The 18,676-nt window shown below is 41.0% G+C and overlaps 1 protein-coding gene across 2 annotated transcripts in view; it reads left to right on the top strand.

The window, feature by feature from the left end:
• The window catches only part of anos1b (anosmin 1b), a 50,489-nt gene that overhangs the window by 16,392 nt on the left and 15,421 nt on the right, over positions 1 to 18,676 (top strand). The window contains exons 3-6 of one of the 2 annotated variants that reach the window (XM_058639478.1): positions 11,303 to 11,365; positions 12,139 to 12,343; positions 13,947 to 14,131; positions 16,125 to 16,254. In XM_058639478.1, the coding sequence (XP_058495461.1) occupies positions 11,303 to 11,365; positions 12,139 to 12,343; positions 13,947 to 14,131; positions 16,125 to 16,254 (583 nt within the window). Of the gene's footprint in view, positions 1 to 11,302; positions 11,366 to 12,135; positions 12,344 to 13,946; positions 14,132 to 16,124; positions 16,255 to 18,676 lie in introns of both variants that reach the window. The other variant, XM_058639477.1, reaches the window with a different exon arrangement.

The following is an 18,676-nucleotide window of genomic DNA, read 5'->3' on the forward strand; positions in this document are numbered from 1 at the left end:
CTTGGCAGTGAAACACACTGTGTAACTTTTGACGGATTTCTACAGATTAATTTGGGGACTCGTATTCATTTTCCCTCGACTCCTTTTTATGTCTTCATGCAAACTTGATGCGGCGCTGTTGTTGGTATATCTTGCACCGAGTTGTTCTACTGTGTAAAACACAGTCACACACCCACACATGCGAAAAATGTGAAACTAAAGAATATAAGCAGTTTTCCCATGTCTTCTGTTTCACATGGAGAGCTTTAAATGTGCAATGATTCATGTAGAAAAGGAAATTGGAAACACAATATTGAAAGTGGAGCAAGGTATTCGGGTATTTTAAAATTTCCTTTTAAAGCACAGTTAAGGATGAGATGCAAGGGGGGGCGGAAGAGATGAGACAACAGATAAAGGCAGGCAGGCAGACATGTCTCATCATCTGTGGTGCTTTATCAGTTCCTTTGTTACATCAGGGCCCATGGTCTCTCTCTCTTACTCTCTTTCTCTGCTGAAGACACACACACACACACATACACACCAAGCAGATGTGGCCCCATCTCATATGGTTTGTGTCACATCATCAGTGGACTCTTGCTCATGGAAACACACGTGGGAGTTCACTAAAACCCCACAACAGCCCTCACTCAATTCCTCCATCTGTCCATCTCCTCCTTCTTTTATCTTTTCCCCTTCACTCGCACACTCTCGCAGACACACAAACGTGTAGACGTATACATAGCGTAATGTGTACCAGGTGTCCGAGGCAGTGGAACAAACAGTTCTGACGCAGAACCATGGTGCAAGTCTGTGATGAAATCACTATTAACTCCTCCTCTTTCTATCTTCCTCGTTTATAGTTATTCAGTAGAAGCTGGGAGTTGTTCTGTGTTCTTGGCTTTTGCTCGGTTTATTTCACACCACGCTATGAGTAAGAGCGCGACTTACTGGAGAGATAATTGCACTTCTACCCTGCCCCTTCCCTAATACTCCAAATAGCTGTAAAATGATTCAATATTATTTTAATTTTCCAGTTTTCCATCACTCATATGGGTTGTGGTGGTACACATCGACGTTTGGCCTTATGTCCTGGCCGTGTACTCCATCTCATGGTGGGGTTTCCCGAAGTGTTCCCAGGCTTGGTGGGATATGTGGTCCTTCCATCATACTCTTGGTCGGTGGTTTACTTTATATACACAGAGAGATGTCCAAGTGCGATCCCTAAGTGTGAGGCCAGACCAAGTGGCAACTGGTCGTGACGTCAGCCATAAGACTCCTGACCCACACTTTGAAGCCTCCAGAAGTGCAGTTTTGCCAGGTTTTACAACCCGAGAATTCAAAGGCGTCACCTGCAACCAGGCACCTATTGAATGATAACCAAGTGCTTTATTGTCTATACTCTTCGAAAATGTGAAAAACCATTACTGACTAAATTACGTGAGAAGTAGGCTCATTTTCCCTTTTCCATTCAAACTGAGTTATTTTTTCAACCAGCAGAGAGTCACCCCCTAGTGGCTACTTACTCTTACTTACTCCTGGTTGGCCTCAAACTGGAAAACTATAGCCCCTTTTCCACCAACTTTTCCAGGAACTTTTATTGCCTGGAACTTATTTACCTGGGGATAAGAATTCCATATAATCTGTGCGGTTTGCTTTTCCACCGCACCTTAAAGTTCCGGAAAACAAAACTTGGTCGTTTCGTGACGCAGGCCTGAAGTCCCGCTGAACCGCTTCCTCAGCAAATACGCTCAAAACACACTTGTCTTACGTCCTTTTCTTTTGCTCCATATTGTTGAAATGAATAAGTTCTTCTTTCTTCGTCTTCTTTTAAAGGTGGGTTGCAGCTGTGAATTTCTCTGTGAGATGAATAAAGTGTCTATCTATCTAGCCACACTGGCTTAAACAGCTGCCAAAATGTGTTCCACCAATCAGTGTTCCTCAGCACACAGCCCCGCCCCTCTAGAGTGCCTGGTTACCTGAAAAGTCTCTAGTCGCGAGTAGGTGCTTCTTTAGGTGAAAGTTTGGGGTCGAGGGAAACGCTAATTTTGGTGGAAACGCACCAAGATTTTTCAAAATCCCTGGTAAATGAGAAAAGTTCCTGCAGTGGAAAAGGGGCTACTTTTGATGTATGTGCCAGACAAGAAGTGCTCTAATAAACACAACAGTGTCAGTTTCCCAGTTGGAAACAGGTCTTATCCCAGTGTGGACTGTCCACTGTTTTCAGTGTTGGTTGAAAGTAACACCACAGTGGTAATTATCCAGTCAAAATACAGAAAGTAATGGTAAAATAGAGGGATCTGTTGGTGACACGTTTAAATATCAGACATCCTATCTTTATCCCCCATGTGCCAGTACGTATCTTCCTCCTCACCCTCTCTCTTGATCTTATTTTCTCAGTTGTTAATTTGCATAGCGCAGCACAACAGCTGCATCCAGCAGCTTTCTCGCCTGTGTGAGCCTTTATATCTTCTACTGGCTTCATGTTTGAGTCTGCTTACTTTTCCCACACTCATCTCCTATCACTCTGCTGTTCAAACATGTCCAGTTGCTTGATATAATATCTAATAATAACATTATATGTATTGTCAGAAAGGCCTTTGAAGGAATGCACCAGGTTTTGGAATCTGGTCTTTTTGATATTGACCCTTATGTAGGTGAAGTATTTCAGTAGCCATCTGCTACAGCATATTTATCTTTTATTGGCATAATGGACCATCAGATCAGAGGCTGTCCAGTATCATTTTGTAGAGATGTAATGATCTAATTGCATTTCCATGGTACCAGATTTCTGTTTCACACCCAGGTTTGCGACCCGGTCAGAACAAGGTCCTTTCTGCTGTTGTTCTTCCCACATGCAATATGGGGATTAGGTAAATTGGACACTCTAAATTGACTGTGAGTGTAAGAGTGGGTGGTTGTATGTCTCTATGTGTGGCCCTGTACCTCGCCTTTCGCCCTATGTCAGCTGAGTTTGGCACAGCTCCCCCTGTGACCCTCATGTGGAGGATAAAGTGGTAGAAGATGGATGGATGTATATTTCTGCTCTGTTGATAGTAATATAGCTCTAAAAATCCACCCTTTTAAATTGAGATGCATTGGTCTTATTTGTCTGAGCCTCTGTCTACTGTAACTTAAGCTTTTGTCTCTTTGTCAAGAGCTGGTCATGGCATCAATAAGCATCAATAAGAGTGCAAAGGATGATGGGTACACATGGGACGATGGATCCACTTCCCTCCTCTCTGCTTCATTGTTTATGAAACAAAACAATAGTTTTTGCCTGTCATTTGATACGGTCAGAGACTCACAACAATATTGTGATGTAAGCTGTAATCCATGATGTGTCACGATGCAGTTTGAGGGCTTAAGAGGCACATTTGGTTTAAGAGGTGAACTATACTGATGCATTTGTCTTTTCGAGTCCTCCTGCTCATCCCTCTTTCTTTTCCTCTTCACTCTGTCCTGCAGCCTTTCTTTTTTCTCCACCCACTTGCTGCCAGCTGAAGTTTGGTTTGGTTGTTTTTAAATGTTTTTCCAAAGGTCTGGCAAAAGTCTCACATGCTTTTCAAAGGGATTTTAGGAATTTGTTCCGCTACTTTTCATTTAAGTACTACAAAGCCTGAAATGGTGTGTGTGTATGTGTGTGTTTGTGTAGATATTAAAAATGTAGAGCCAGTATGTCCGGTGAAATGTTCTGTAAAATCTCATTTGACATTTATAAATGCAGCTGTCTCACTATATTATGGACACATGCTGTACTGTAGGATACTAATACACAATCACTTTTTTAACGTTGCTGAGGAAAGTCATTTTGGTCTAAAATGCTACTATTTAATGAAATGCAGTGAATAAAACAGCTTTATGTGGAATTGTGACATCAATACATGTGTAGTCTAGTCATTCAATCATTAGTTATTCTTAGTTTCTGCTTAAAGTGTTTCTAACCAACATGATCATGATGAGTTTAAATTTAAATCTTATACCTAAACTTAATCAAATCCACAAAATTAGTTTCTGACCAGGTTTTCGGTCTCCATGAGGACTACAACAGGCTAGTGATTTCAGAAAAGCTTTAACCTCTGAAATCAGAGGTTAAAGTTTTCGGAAGTGAAAAGGTTGTATCGGGACATACCTAATCATTATAGTGTTGGAGGAGGAGTTATACTTACGTTGTCTCCAGTGCATCATCGAGCTATACTTAAAGACACGCCTAAAATGTTGAACAGGACACTCATAATTCTTTACTCCACAGTTCAGCCATTGTTTTGTAACATATATGTGCGAAGGAGAGGAGAAACTCTGCATTGGCTTCAGAAACACTTGAAGTGGTTTTAGTTGTCTTTTCATATGAACGTATGCGGCACAATGTAAATATGACTTACTTAGATATTATTTCTAATGTGTGATCAGTGACGAGTCCAAGTGAAAACTTTGTAGGGATTCACTTTTCCATTTACACGGGCAAAAACTGTGACCATGACCTTCAACGTTTGACCACCAAAGTCAATCCCTTTTTTTGTCCAAGTGAACAATTGTGCCAAAGTCGAGGTGGTCCAAAGATATTACTTTCAAGAGGCTTGTTTGCTGAGGTAATAGTGACATCCAACTTTTGAGTTCTCACTGCTCAAATCTAATCAGTTACATCTCTCCCTCAAGGTATTTCTTAGATATCGCACGGAACAGATGGACAAACCATAAATGTCAACGCTGTTTGAAATTTGATTTACAAAAAAGCATGTAAATGTAGTTAGCACTGGCACTGCACTGCCACCAAACCTCATGTGACTCATGTGGCTGTAAACCTTACACATGCAGAAATAATAAAATAAACTCTAAAGAGGTGATGACAAGCTGGATGCATAATTTAGCATAAATAGTGTTTTACACTTCGCCCAGTGAACAAGTGAGCGTGTAGTGAGAGTGGGCACATCTGGTGTGTAGCTGTCTCTCTTTGTCTCTCTCCCTTTTTCCTCTGGACCTGTTTCACTGTTTGTCTTTCATCTCCTCTCTCCTTTTCAACTGACACTCACTTATATCCCCCCGCCATCCACTCCGAAACTGCATCTCTCCTTCCCTCCCTCTTCCATTTCCTCCCCTCCCTCTCGCTGAGTGTAGCTGTCATCCCTCCATCGTGGCAGGTGAGGCCATAAAACAGCAGGAGAGGCCAGAGGAGGGCTGAGAGACCAAGTGTGTGTGTGTGATTAATTATTATACAGGTATCTGATGAGCCCCTGTGCCAAATGTGCCCACATGTAGACAAAAACTCATTCATCTCGCCTTTTGTTGTTGCACTGCGCTGCTGTATTAAACAGTAACATCTCTGACCTCTGCTGTGTCTGCTGCACTCTCTCCCTCCGACACATAACTCATCGTGTCACCTTCAAGGCCAAAAGTGTCTGCTCATCTTTCAGCTCCTCTTACACAAACACACTGCATGTATATGATTTACAGCATACACGTGATATTTGAGAGTGTAAGGTATGTACCACATGCATATCAAGTGTTTTCAGCTCATATCCATTTGTGACAGCGCCCACATTCCTGTTTTCTGTCCTTACTGCAGAAAGTAAGTAACTAGTAAAAAAAATACGGTTATGTTTTTGCATTAACTTCCTCAGGTCTATCAGGGTATACTACAGTGGCCTTGGTTTACCAGAGAGGATGTGGTTCTTCTTTGTTTGTGTCATAAGCTTCTGCTTTAAAATGCACAGTCTTGTATAAAGTACGTAAAAGGAATAAAGTATCTTATCAGAAAATGACTTTGGTAGAAGTCACTTTTTATAATATTACTTAAGTAAAATTGTTAAAGTATATCATATTTACTGTATTTTAAATATCAAAAGTCATTTTCTGATATAAAATGTACTTAAGTTTTAGAAGTAAAAGTATTACAAAAAAGTGAGGAGTGAGGATTGAGCCATGGTAGCTCAGTGGTAGGGCGAGTTGTCTTTCAACTGGAAGGTTGTGGGTTCAATTTCTGGCTCTATAAAGTGTAAAGCAGCTCATCAAGACTATAAAAGCTCCAAACTCCAACTCTTCTTCTTCTTCTTCTGACTAAAAGTTGCTAGAAATATAAATAAAGCACTAATACGTGAATTTTGGACAATAACAAACTACTTGTACATTATACCACTGTTTGTCCATTTGTGCTGCTAAACTATGCCGTCGCAAGATGGTGGCCTCGGTAAAGCAAAGCAAATGCCTAAAGTGCATATAAAGGCTTATTCTAAGGTAGGAGTGTCAAACTCAAATGACCTGGGGGCCAATGAGGGTCTAGTCTAGTCAAGAGGGGGCCGGTCTAGAGAAAAACAGTGGAAAAATACAACTATTCAGTAGCAGGTGGGCAATATGATCTAAAACCTCTAAAATGATATTCCATCATGATATCACAATAAAGTGATCCATGATGATATTTCACTGAATTTCAAAGTAAAAGTGCTTGTTTTGGTATGGAATGATGTATATAGTACTTCAGAATAATAGCCTATTTATGATGCAAAATAAATCTATTAATCTCAAAAAACTGAGACATTAATCTAAATTTAAGTACATAATAATGTAGACAACTGCAATTAACACCAAGCAAGCATATACATGTATGTAATTGGATGTAGAATGTAATACATTTAATACTGTGATAATTACAGCCACATTTATATTATTACTATTAATAAAATAGAATTCAATTCTGTCTTTATCTTATCACCATTTAAAGAAAGAGGAGGCCGTGGGCCATTTTTTCATGATAACGTGATAACAAAGTGATGGGCCGCATTTAGCCCATGGGCCACCAGTTTGACACCGTTGTTCAAAGGCTTTGTTTTTGTGGGTAGTATTTTAAATTTTGGCCAGTAACTCCAAAAGGTTACACACTGGACCTTTAAGCCAATGTGTGTATTGACAGTGGATGTCACACATTTTAGCAGAATTTGTATATAATTGGTATAAAATGCACATTCATATGAGTTCCTATCCACTGCTGTTAAGCGAATATTCAGAGTGAGTTTGCAGAGAAAAACAGTAGCTCAGACTAAAGCCTGGATCACTTCAGGAGGATAAGAAGGTGCAACCTGATGACATAAATGAAGAGTGCCAAGCACGTTCAAAAGGTGTGTGATGATAAAGTGTTTTGTTGCTGTTTCCCATCTATTATTGCAGTAATATTTTCTTTTTGCACTGAGTGGAGGAATGCTGCGGTTTCCTCATCAGTCCACACATCAGCTCTCAAATGCTGTTTCTTTTTCCAGTGCAGTGAAATGCAGAAGTCGGAGTGACGTTTCTGTCTAGACGTCATCCTTTATTCCCCAAATCTGTTTCCATTGTACTTATTCATGTTTACTTTTAATGTGTTTGCCAAACAGGGTAAAAACGTCAATGCAATATTTCAAATATTTGGAATATTTTGTGTTTCCATTCGGGGGCAACTTGAATATGGAATCCCACCACATGTTAGTTACTCCGTCTGGCCTCTGATTTCAAGGTATTTCCATCTGAAGAGCCACCACTTATTAAATCTCATTTGTATCTAAGTCTGATGTGAACATAACTTAGGCTCCCGAGTCTGCAGACCTTTATGTCTTGCTCTGCTCCCCCATGATTGGCTGGTTGGATAATTGCATGAGATTGAAGGTGTACAGGTGTTCCTAATAAAGCGCTTTGCAAGGAACTTCCCACCGTGCCCACTGTGGTGGAAATTTGTCTTAAGCCACTCCTCGTCTGTAAAAATATCCTGCAGCATGTAAAACATCGACTTCATGGAAAACATCTGTTTACACACCTACAGTACAATGACAGACAAATATCAGAGAGTACGTAAGGAGTGCCACATGTAAACTTCACCTTCCAGACTCTGTGACCACCCAACAGAGGAGGAGGTGGAGGAGGAGGAGGAGGAGAAGCTTAGGAGAGCTGGGGAGGAAGGAGAAGACGTGAGACCGTCAAACGATAGAGGAAGGCAGTGGAGGAGGCAGAGGAACACATGAGAGGAAACAAAAATACCTGCTGACCACAGAGAGGGATGGGGTCAGGGAGGGGAGGGAAGCGAAGGACGAGAGGACAGGAATGAAAAATTAAACGTGTCTGTAACAGATCAAAGTGGGAGTACAGAAGAAAAGGAGTGAGAACAGACGGTGCAGCGTGTAGAGAAAGGCACTTGGTTGGTGAAAGGTGTTTTGGGGGGGAATTTTGACAACCTTAAGCTCAGCCCAGCATGTGGTAGAGTGATGAGACCCATGAGAGCTCCTCCAAAAACATATCGCACTTAAGGATCTGGTTACAATAGTGCAATAGTGTGTGTGTGTGTGTGTTCGTGCTTGTATTGGACTATCTCTGTGTCTCCTCATATCCAGACTCCTTAAGGAATGCATCATTAACAAGCAGTGGAGAGAAGGGGAAAACAACTAAGAGGTGATGCGTCTCTCTCTCTCTCTCTCTCTCTCCCTCCCTCCCTCTCTCAAAACGATGTCTTTTTTGGACGACACAGATCTGTAGAGGTGGCTGTGAGAGTTCCATAGTTTGTTACTTCCTGGAGATTGGAGGTTGTGGTCAGCTCGGATGGAAGTATTAATGGAAAACAAAAAAAATCAAACATAGCTGAGGTGCAGGACACAGTGCAGGAACACCATTCATTCATATGGCAAAAGCATTTCACAGATGTGTGGGGGTTTTTTTATGCTATGTTTCCATATTCTCAATACAAAGACAGGTAGTGTGTCGATGTACCTTTTTGTTTCATACTTTGACAAGATTATACATAAACTGACATGTAATCCCACATTCACGTCTTCCTCTCCCAGTGATTGTACCCTCTGTACATGTGATATTTGCTCCTGATCATAAAGACAATGTTGGTTTGGGCAAAATATTGTAATATTCCTACAGCAGAACATACAGTCTTAGACAGACAAATTACACTTTCAAAAAAGTCATTTGAGAAACGGAAGTGATTCATTTTATCTATATGGCAAAAGGTAACCATGACAAATCTTATTTTGTCACGTTTAAATTTTGTATTTAGATTTATTTGATTACTTTAAAGTGCTGAGTTACCTCTTACTGTTTCAGCAGAGCTGCAGCTTTACTTATCTATTTATTTATTTATTTAGTTCACCTCCTGAATAACAGATTGGACTGCAGTTGTCTTTAGGTGCATACCCTACAAAAAGATAGTCAAAGTCTGTCACTGACCATCGTTACACTCAGTGTACTTTGTGTACGATAAATGTGATTTAAAGTCAAAAACAACCCTTTATTAATCATGAATAACGTGTGACAGCCCTATTTGATCAAGTTTTTACATCAATAATTCGATTCTTTAATCGTTTTTATGGGAATATAAATGACAATAGAAGGTTAAGACATCAGTGTGAAGAACTGACATACTCAAAGATGCAGGTATGTACGTGCGTAGATATCTTCCTTCATCCTTTACATCTGTTCACCGAGCCTTGGTTTTCTGTGAGGAGACAAACGGCTCCGCATACTCGCAGCCACATTTCATCTCTGCAGGAGACAAGCGTTTCGTTCTCGGAAGATAGATTTTGGGCAGCGTGTCACTCTAAACTAAGGCAAACTTCTTCTTCCATGACTGAAATTAAACGAAGCAACTGCACGACATTAAACAGTGATCAGGCTCCACGCTGAGACCCAGAGTTTATGTCCAAGCACATGTGGCTTCGTTGGCTTTGGTTTGCTGGTGCTTTATGAATCCCAGTGTTCCCATGTAGTGTTTGCCCTGTGTTTTATATATGAAATGAAAAGTTTACATAGTCTTCGACGCAGTGCTGTCGAAGACCTAAAAAAATCACTGTGAAAATACTTAGTCATCAGTCCGCAGATGAACCCATTTGAAACAATCCTGAGGTTGTGGAGACGACGTTTTCATCCAACAGTAGCCATTTATTTGTGCAAAGATGAAGTATTTATGGCTTTTTGTTGATTCTGTTTGTTCCCCTGGAATCAGGGAGATGGAATAAATTGAGAGAGTGATTGAAGCCAGACCCACTGTGGAGCTGAGGGAGACAGACGGACTGACAGGCAGAGGGAGGAGGGGAAGGAGGTTTGGGGTGAAACCGCAGTTTTTATACGTTGTCTGGTTTTAATTTGGTAAGAGCCATCACTCACCGGTTCACTGGGGTGGCAAACCAGATGAATATGTGCGTGTGAGCTGGAGCAGTGTGGATTTTTTATTTTTTATTTTCTTCTTCAGCGCGTTTTCTCTACCTGCTTAAACACAGAGAGTTGTAAATGCTAAAACCATGTGACAGGTTGTAACTTAGATGAGTTCTTACTCTTTCTTTTCTTTTTTTTGCAAACCTCAGCCATTTAAAGGAAGAATTAACTTTTGAAACTATTTCCGTACAGACAAACCAACTAATGGAGAAAGACATCAACATATCTTTCAATTTGTAAACGTATTGTTATATGCAGTCTAACAGTTACAGTTCTGTTCCAATAAACATTCCAGTATATGTTGTCCCGTGAAAGAAATGACTTCAGACTAAACGATGTATTAAACAAACATGCTTAATGATGGACTTCCAGTATTTCTTTAGGTACCATATGACATCCAGCTACTCACTGTGGTTTTTCACTAGGGATGGGACAATACCACTTTATTGTGTCTGAAACAATATCAAAAACTTGAGTATCTTCCAATACCGATATTATCCCGATACAGTCATTTTAGACAAGGGGTGTCAAACTCATTTTAGTTCATGGGCCACATTTGATCTCAAGTGGGTCAGAAGAGTAAAATAATAGCATAATAATCTATAAACAACAAGAACTCCTAATTTTGCCCATTGTTTTACAAAACATATTATGCGCAAACGGTCATTTAAACGGTCAGAAAAATAAGGGCAATTTCAAGAATATTATGCTTTATTTACCATTTACACATGCAATACTTATAGATCACAGTGGATCTACAAAGGCACAAAGGCTCCGGTGGGCCAGTTCTGCCGTATGTTTGGCACCCCTGTTTTAGACCATTTATGAACGTATGCAGCTGTTCACAACATATTTGTGCCGAGTCATTTCAAAGACACAATTCTCCAACTGTGTTCTCCCAAAAAGAAGAAAATCAAAAACAGCCCAAACATGACTCAGCTAAATTGTTAGTTTCAGGTTTTTATTTTATTTTACCAATTTGTTTTACGTCTTGTATCAGATTCTACATTTTTATCTGTCCGATATCCGATCCAGAGTTTTTGACCAGTATCGGACTGATACCGAGTCCCATCCCTCTTTTTCACTGACTATTTCACATGTGATGAAACTTGTGTAAGTGAACATTGTTAGACACTATGCTTGTGTTGTTGTGTAGTGTCTTCAGCCATGCAGGGAGCTGTGGGAAACCAGGAAGGTGCTGTCTCCAAAGTCCTGTGAGGTAAGATGTGAGTCAGTGTGTGTGTGTTTACTTGTATTTGTCACCTATTTAGCACCTTTCCAGGCATAAGCACTCACCCTGTCAGGACCAGTAGTCCTCATGGAGACCAAAATCCGGTCCTAATGAGGCAGAACCTGTTTTGTGAGGGAACGTTTAGAGCTAAGATTTGAATTGTGGTTAGGTTAAAGTGAGGGTTAGACATTAACTGGTTCAGGATTCTTCTGTCAAAATGAATGGAAGTGAATAAACAATGTGTAAGAAGGATAGCTGCATATTTGTTTGCACTGCAATACACTTGTGGGCTTTTAAATGTGTTGCACACATATGAGATTGTGCAACAATTCTGTGTATGTTTTGCATGTATATACAGTATATGTGTGCGCGTGTGGCCCAAAATGATTATTTGCAGAGCCAGTTGCTGTGGTTTTCAGGGTTTTTCATCGCAGCAGCTGATGCATGTTACAGGCTGGATGGCTGACTGGCTGGCTGGTTAGGAACACAGCGTAATTCAGATCTATCAGCTGAGGCTTGTGTATACATTTAGGTAATTTGCAGCCATGTGCACAGAAACACACACACACACACACACACACACACTTTCACCATCCCAGACCTCAAGGGCTGCCTTCAAAGGCGTTTTATGAGGAAACTCTCTCACCTCTGCTGTGTTGTTCTGCACATGTGCGTCTCTATATTATGTATGATTTCCATTGTGTGTGAACTGTACCAATAACAATAATAATAATTACCGTGCGCTCTCTTGCTCTCAGAAGCAGACAGAGTGTGTAACGAGCAGGGAGTTCCTTGCCTCTCTGAGGTCGTCTCGTCAGGGCGACTGTCCACCACCACAGCGAGCCACCGGCTTCGCTGCAGCTTGTGTGGAGAGCTGCTCCTCAGACCAGCACTGTCCCTCCCCCAGAAAGTGCTGCTCCAATGGCTGTGGACACACTTGCCAAGCCCCAGCCAACCCATACAAAGGTAAATGCTTTCAGAGTTGGTTTAAGGCTCGTTTAAACTGAGATTATCGTCAAAGAATATGATGTTTTTGTTTTGTCTCAGCGAGCCTGGCTGGCACTTGGTTGTTTTATAATAATGACAACAGTCGTGATGAAGAAATCATTATTGGTTATGTGGTCTCATTTATTTTGTATGGCTTGTTTATCCCTGTGTTGACTGACATGCTGTTACAAGAGTTAAATCATAGCCCGCAAACAGTTGTTGATTCTGTTGGGATGGAGGCACTTGAGAAATATAGCTCTTGCACCTATGGTGTTTAAATGTATTTAATGTGCAGATTTTTGATTAACTTTAAAATTCAGTGTGATAAAATTCCTTACTTTATTGCCTGCTTGTGTGTTACCTGAGGTCCCATGCAGCTCCATGTGAAATCAGAACTTAAACCCGCGATCTATGAAGGTGTTTATTATAAACAAACAGCGCTTGACTCAGGATTTATTTTCTGATGCACATGAAACCACAGTATGTAACATTTGGTGATTTTTCTTGTTATTCTGCCATTCAGTCTTTGTTCTTCATGAACATAAACGATGTAACATTTAGGGATGTGTGATATTATTGGCACGATGTCTGTATTGGTGACAGATATTTTTGCTTTAAAATATGTTATTGGATATCAGCAAACACATCAACATCTGCCAAAATGACTACAATTTTATGTGTTTTTTTCTTTTTTTTTCTTATACCTTGGCTTAGCTAATTGTGTGATTTTAATTAATTCTGTTTGTAAAGTGTCCTTGAGTGACATGAAAGGCGCTTTAAATTAAATGTAGTATTATTGTATTATTATTACAACAGTAGGCTAAATTAGCGGCTACCTCCTTGACTTGCTGGTTCCCTCTACAACTATCATTTTTTTTACATTTATTTATTTTGCTCAATAAATTACATTTATATCACAGGGCACAGGGGAAAATATACATATATATATATCGATATTGGTTAACAGCCTAAGCATTCCCGATCTATTGGAAAATATAGATATTGGCAAAAAGTCTGATCTCTTGCATCCCTAGTTACATTATTTCTATGCTGTGTCCTTCATTTGAGGGAGCATTTGTGTGTATACAACAGCAGCACAGGAGAGGGCGGCAACAAGAGGTGTTTAGTGGACGCCATCTGTCTTGACATAAAACAAAGCCCTAATTAATCGAGTGCAATGAATGTAACAGACGTTTGTTGGTATTTAAAAATGATCGACTACAGTTTTAAATCTAAATTTATTGAATGTCACCTAGTCATTCATGTACATTTTTTTTTGATTGACTTAAGAGCCCAGCACCCACACAGGTGATATCAATTATTTTGTGTGCTTGTTAGCGCTGCAGTTGATTGACATGTTCCCGTTTGGGTCGGAGAAAGGATTTCATCATCATTCATATTAGTCCAGAGTTCAGTGACCTCACATAATCAAGAACATATTTTTTACATGAACTCAATACACGTCCAATCATCCATCCAACCACGTGTTCTTTGGCGTCTTGAGAAATCCAGTGACACCACGTATTATTCGTATACTCTCCTAAGAATTATATTCAGATGGCTTCCTGTTTCGTCCCCTCAGGTGTTCCCCTGAAGCCTCGCAGGGAGATGAGCTTTGTAGAGAATCCAGAAGGTCACGTGAAGGTGGTGTGGGTGTCAAAGTTCAACGTCAGCGTGGAGCCGATCATTTACATGCTTCAGTCCCGCTGGAACGTGGGCATCCATCCCAGCGAAGACCACGCCACGCCATGGACTACTGCCGCCATGGTAACGCAGCCACACGGCCCTTTCACCTTTCATCCCTGGTCCTAATTTGAGGATCAGAAGGTTTATAATGACTCTACTCCCTGACTACAAATTAAGTTGTTTTAGGAGGGATCTTTTCCACGTTTGAAGAGTTATCATCATCTCATTACTGTCACCCTCCTGTTATGGAGAGATATTATGTGGAGGTGTAACAACCCAGCACATGGTTGATTCTGTCTGAATATGCTACTTAAGAGAGTCACTCAATCTATAAAAAAAAATAAAAAATAAAGGTTTCCTGGTGCCGTTAACAGTGGAGCAAGCAACACCACAGAGATTGTAACATATCCTTACCTCATAACTCTCAATTTGCCTGGAATGATGAAACTTCTCAGCTATGGAGATGGATGTTAGACTGTGTTTCCACCTCATCAGTCTGCTGCCTTGCTGTCTAAACCTCTCCACCCCAGCCAGTCTCCCATTCTGCCAGGGTAAACTGTGTGTGTGTGTGTGTGTGTGTAAGTGATTGTGTGTGCGCGCACTGTACGCCCATGTGTGTGTGTGCCTGTGTGAGGTTAGGTAAATAAGCAGAGCTTAAAAAGGAACCACAGGCAGCCACAGTCGTTCCACCGGCTGACGCTGAATGACTGAACGCTCATTATGGACTTAAATAGATGGCAGCTCGTGTGTGTGTGTGTGTGTGTGTGTTTGCTCTGTCAGGGAGACAAAACATGAATCTTTAGCAGCTTCAACCATAATTTTGGCAAATCTATTATCAGATGAACTTCACTCCAAGTGTGTTCATCTGACTTTCCAGCTCATTAACTTGAGAAAACTTGTATGTTTAAAAGTACACAGGGTGCTGTCATGTTTTTGGACGGAAGATGTTTTATGGATATGAACTTAGTTGGCAGTAGTTTATTAACAGCTAGAACTAATCTGGTATAATAGGAATTTAACGTCTTTGTCAGCGCGTGGCTGGAAACTGACAGTCAAGTATTCGGTCGTATGCCTCTAATTAAACAGGCCTGCAGCAAATCTAACCTTCGTTAAGGATACAAAGTTTTTACGTTCTTTTATAAACTGTAGCGAGCATGTTGATTCATCGTTTCAATTTTATGTGTTTTAGTTTTTATAGTGTTAAATTGTGACAGTGCAAGAGCAAGAGGGGTCACTGGTTCGGGTCCTCATGTGTGCGCAGGTTCTCTTTGAGTACTCTGGTCTCCTCCTACAGTCCACAAAAACATGCAGATAAGGGATTAGATTAACTGGACACTCTGAATTGGTTGTAGTTGTGAATGTGAGAGTGAATGGTTGTGATGGACTGGCAACCTCTCCATGGTTTACTCCCATCGTTTGCTCTGTGTCAGCTGGGATTGTCTTCAGCTCCCCTGCAACCCTATTCTTATTCTCACTGATAAAAATTGGCGAAGAAAACAACATTGTTGTATGATTGTGCATAATATTATTATTATTATTTTTGTGTGCTGTACTGTTTGTTTGCAATTGCTTCCAGGCAAAAGTATCCTGGGTCATCACTGCAAGTAAATCAATAATGTGTTGTATGTTTTGAATAAAAAAGTCATTTATTGATTAGGGTGTTAGGGGGCTGTCGTGCTGCTAGTTGTTTTCTGAGTATTATAATATAAACCATGTCAGCAGGAAATGAGTATTTGGGCATTTGAGTTTTGTATGTCATCCTCTGGGATTATATAAATTCACTAGAATCTGTATCTTACTGTTTAAAATTGAATCTTTTAGATCAGTGGTTCCCAAACTTTTCACAGTCGCCTGCAGACATTTGGACCTCCAGCCACGTACCCCCTTATCCCACAGTGCACACAGAGCATACATCAAATAAAGTATCTTAAAATGATTATGCACCTCAGACTCTGCGTCTATTTATATGCCAGTTTCAAAATGTAATCAGTTTGGGAATCATTGTTTTCGATGAAATACTGTGACAGTAAGACTGCATCATGCCATTATTTTAATGTCGTGTCTATATTTTCAGACCCTTTCTGAAGAGGTGGTTCTGACAGATCTGAGGCCTCAGCGCTGGTACCAATTCAGAGTAGCAGCCATCAACAGCCATGGCAGCAGGGGCTTCACGACACCGAGCAAACACTACATCTCCAGTAAAGGTAACACAAACACAGTCACACGTGTCCCAGCAGAGGACAGTGACACCTTCAGCGTACTGTAGTCCAGAGACACGAAGCAAAACACATTTGACAAGAAATATTACACCTACAAAATTTAAAACTCAGAGGAAAAAATCCAACACTCAGGAACCATTTCCTTCCTCTCCTCCTGTGTTCTCTCCCTCTTTCACTCAAAGATGATGGATAAGGCACACAGCTGGAAAATGGCAGTCCATAAAGCACGGACAGGAAATATGCACTCGGCTGCAAATTGCAAATGTTGTTAACTCTGACACTCACTTGCATACACGTACAGTATATGCTGTACACACTCAGTTGGGTTCGGTGCCAAAATGAAATACCCGGTGTTGGTCGGTAAGACGGTGTGAAAGTGAGAGCGAGACAGTCAGAAACACACACACACACACATAAACTGTAGGAGGTCCTCGCTGTAATACCTCGCAGGCTGAGGTCATATTGGTGTGATGCCAGGATTGGCTGGAGATATGAATCCCCCGCCAGGATTGGCGAGAGCATGTTTCTCTGTGAATAATGACTTCAGGTTGGACCCGGCTTTGGAAAAAAAAATAAAAAATTCTTTATCAGTTGAACACATAGAAAACTGCGGCGTCTGGGACTGCATTTTCCACTGCCATCAACAAAATACTAAATGGTGGAATTCTCCGTGCCTCCCGTAGAGTTTTATAAACATTACAACCTGTGCCTTGGCACGCTGAATATTCCCTGGCAGCTCCTGGTGGCCCATCAGCATATTAACGTTGTTGGACATATGGAAAATATGCAGCTTTCTCGCGGCGAGGGAGACGGACGAGAGGACCAGTGCCATTCTCATCATTTCTATCTGCTCTGTGTAAGGCAGGATATTGTGCTTGTCTGCGTTGCATGCAAGTGAATGTAGACAAGTTTTGCTTGGAAAGTGTTTTTTAGCCAACTGGCTGCTTTCTATAGCAGTAGATACAACTGACAGAAGGACGGGCGGGTGGTGTCAGTTTATGTTCGAATTTCACTCACCGCTGCTAAGCGAAAAACAGTGTATGTCCCATAATGTTGTAGGAGTGCTAGTTAAGGACATACTGTGTGTGTGTGTGTCTTTATTAGGCCATGGGGTTTTTTAAAATATTGGTTCAAATCCGTTGCTGTGAGGACAATTTAGGATGACCTCACAACCTAAAGGGGCTTTTTTCGTAATTAAGGTTCCAGTGTGTCACTTAACCCTCTTATGACCATCACGATTTTCAGGATTTATTTTGATTTTATGGCTGTAGAACTGTTAAAAATATTTGCTTCTGCCACTTTTTCCAAGGTAACTTTCACTTTCAACCATTTAGGAATTACAGTACTGCTGAATCTTGTCTGTGATTGGACGGTTGTTACGTGGAAGTCCTGAGGGCTACCATAATGACAAGTATATGGGCGCAAAGTTCTTGTCTGCTTTCCGGTGTCCATCCATCCATCTTTTACCGCTTTATCCTCCACATGAGGATCGTGGGATTGACATAGGGCGAAAGTCCGTAGTTTTTGAATTTCCTAGATATCACAAACGGTCTAGGAGTTACGGTAATGAGAAGTACGCGTGCCAAATCCTGTAGGCTGCGACAGGATGGTCACAGAAAGGTTAAACACTGTCCGACGAGTAAAAACGAACATAAACTGAGCGTCTGCAGTGAGTGACTGAGATGCTGCTATGAGGAACACACACACATACAGAGACTCTGCTGATTAGGAGGAAATTTCTCAAATGATTGGAAGTCAAAGCATCGTCTGAAGACGAATATCTGCACAATAATCTCAGCGTGAGTGCTTGTGCACTCTCATATACTTCAAGCACCTGGGTTAAGGGTTAAAGACAAACTAAAACATTCCGTATAGCATCTGATCGCTGTCAGAGTCTTGTGTTTCCAGTTCATTTGTCTGATTAGTCAGGGGCTGGAGGTCAGGGGTCACAAATCAGGAAGCTGGCAGATGTCAGGGTGGTTACGGTTTCTCCCCTGTGACCTGGTGCTAACCACAGAGAGAGAGAATGTGATTTTTTTTAAGAAAAAGAAAAAACTTCCCTTTTTGTTCTAATATTAGTGTTGTGCAGGAGCTGCCAGCAGTGATTACATGGGGATGTCTAGATCAGAAACCTCATCTTGATGTCTTTATCTGAAGAAACAATGGAATGAAACCTAGCTGATTGAGGGAGGAGCACGGAGTGAAAATAAGCCTCAGACACATGTGTGTCTGTTGGTTGTGATCTGTTCTACTGCTGGCACTACACCACAAACTGAAGGACACCCTTCTCCTTCCAAAGAAACGCCACTTACACATGCAAACACAAACAGGCCACATCTTGTAGCCCTAATATGTCGTCCCAACTTTGATCTCCGCATTTGGGTCAGCCAAGCACAGCCTCGGGGGC

Source organism: Solea solea, chromosome 9 (assembly GCF_958295425.1).
Source record: "Solea solea chromosome 9, fSolSol10.1, whole genome shotgun sequence".
Lineage (NCBI taxonomy): Eukaryota > Metazoa > Chordata > Actinopteri > Pleuronectiformes > Soleidae > Solea > Solea solea.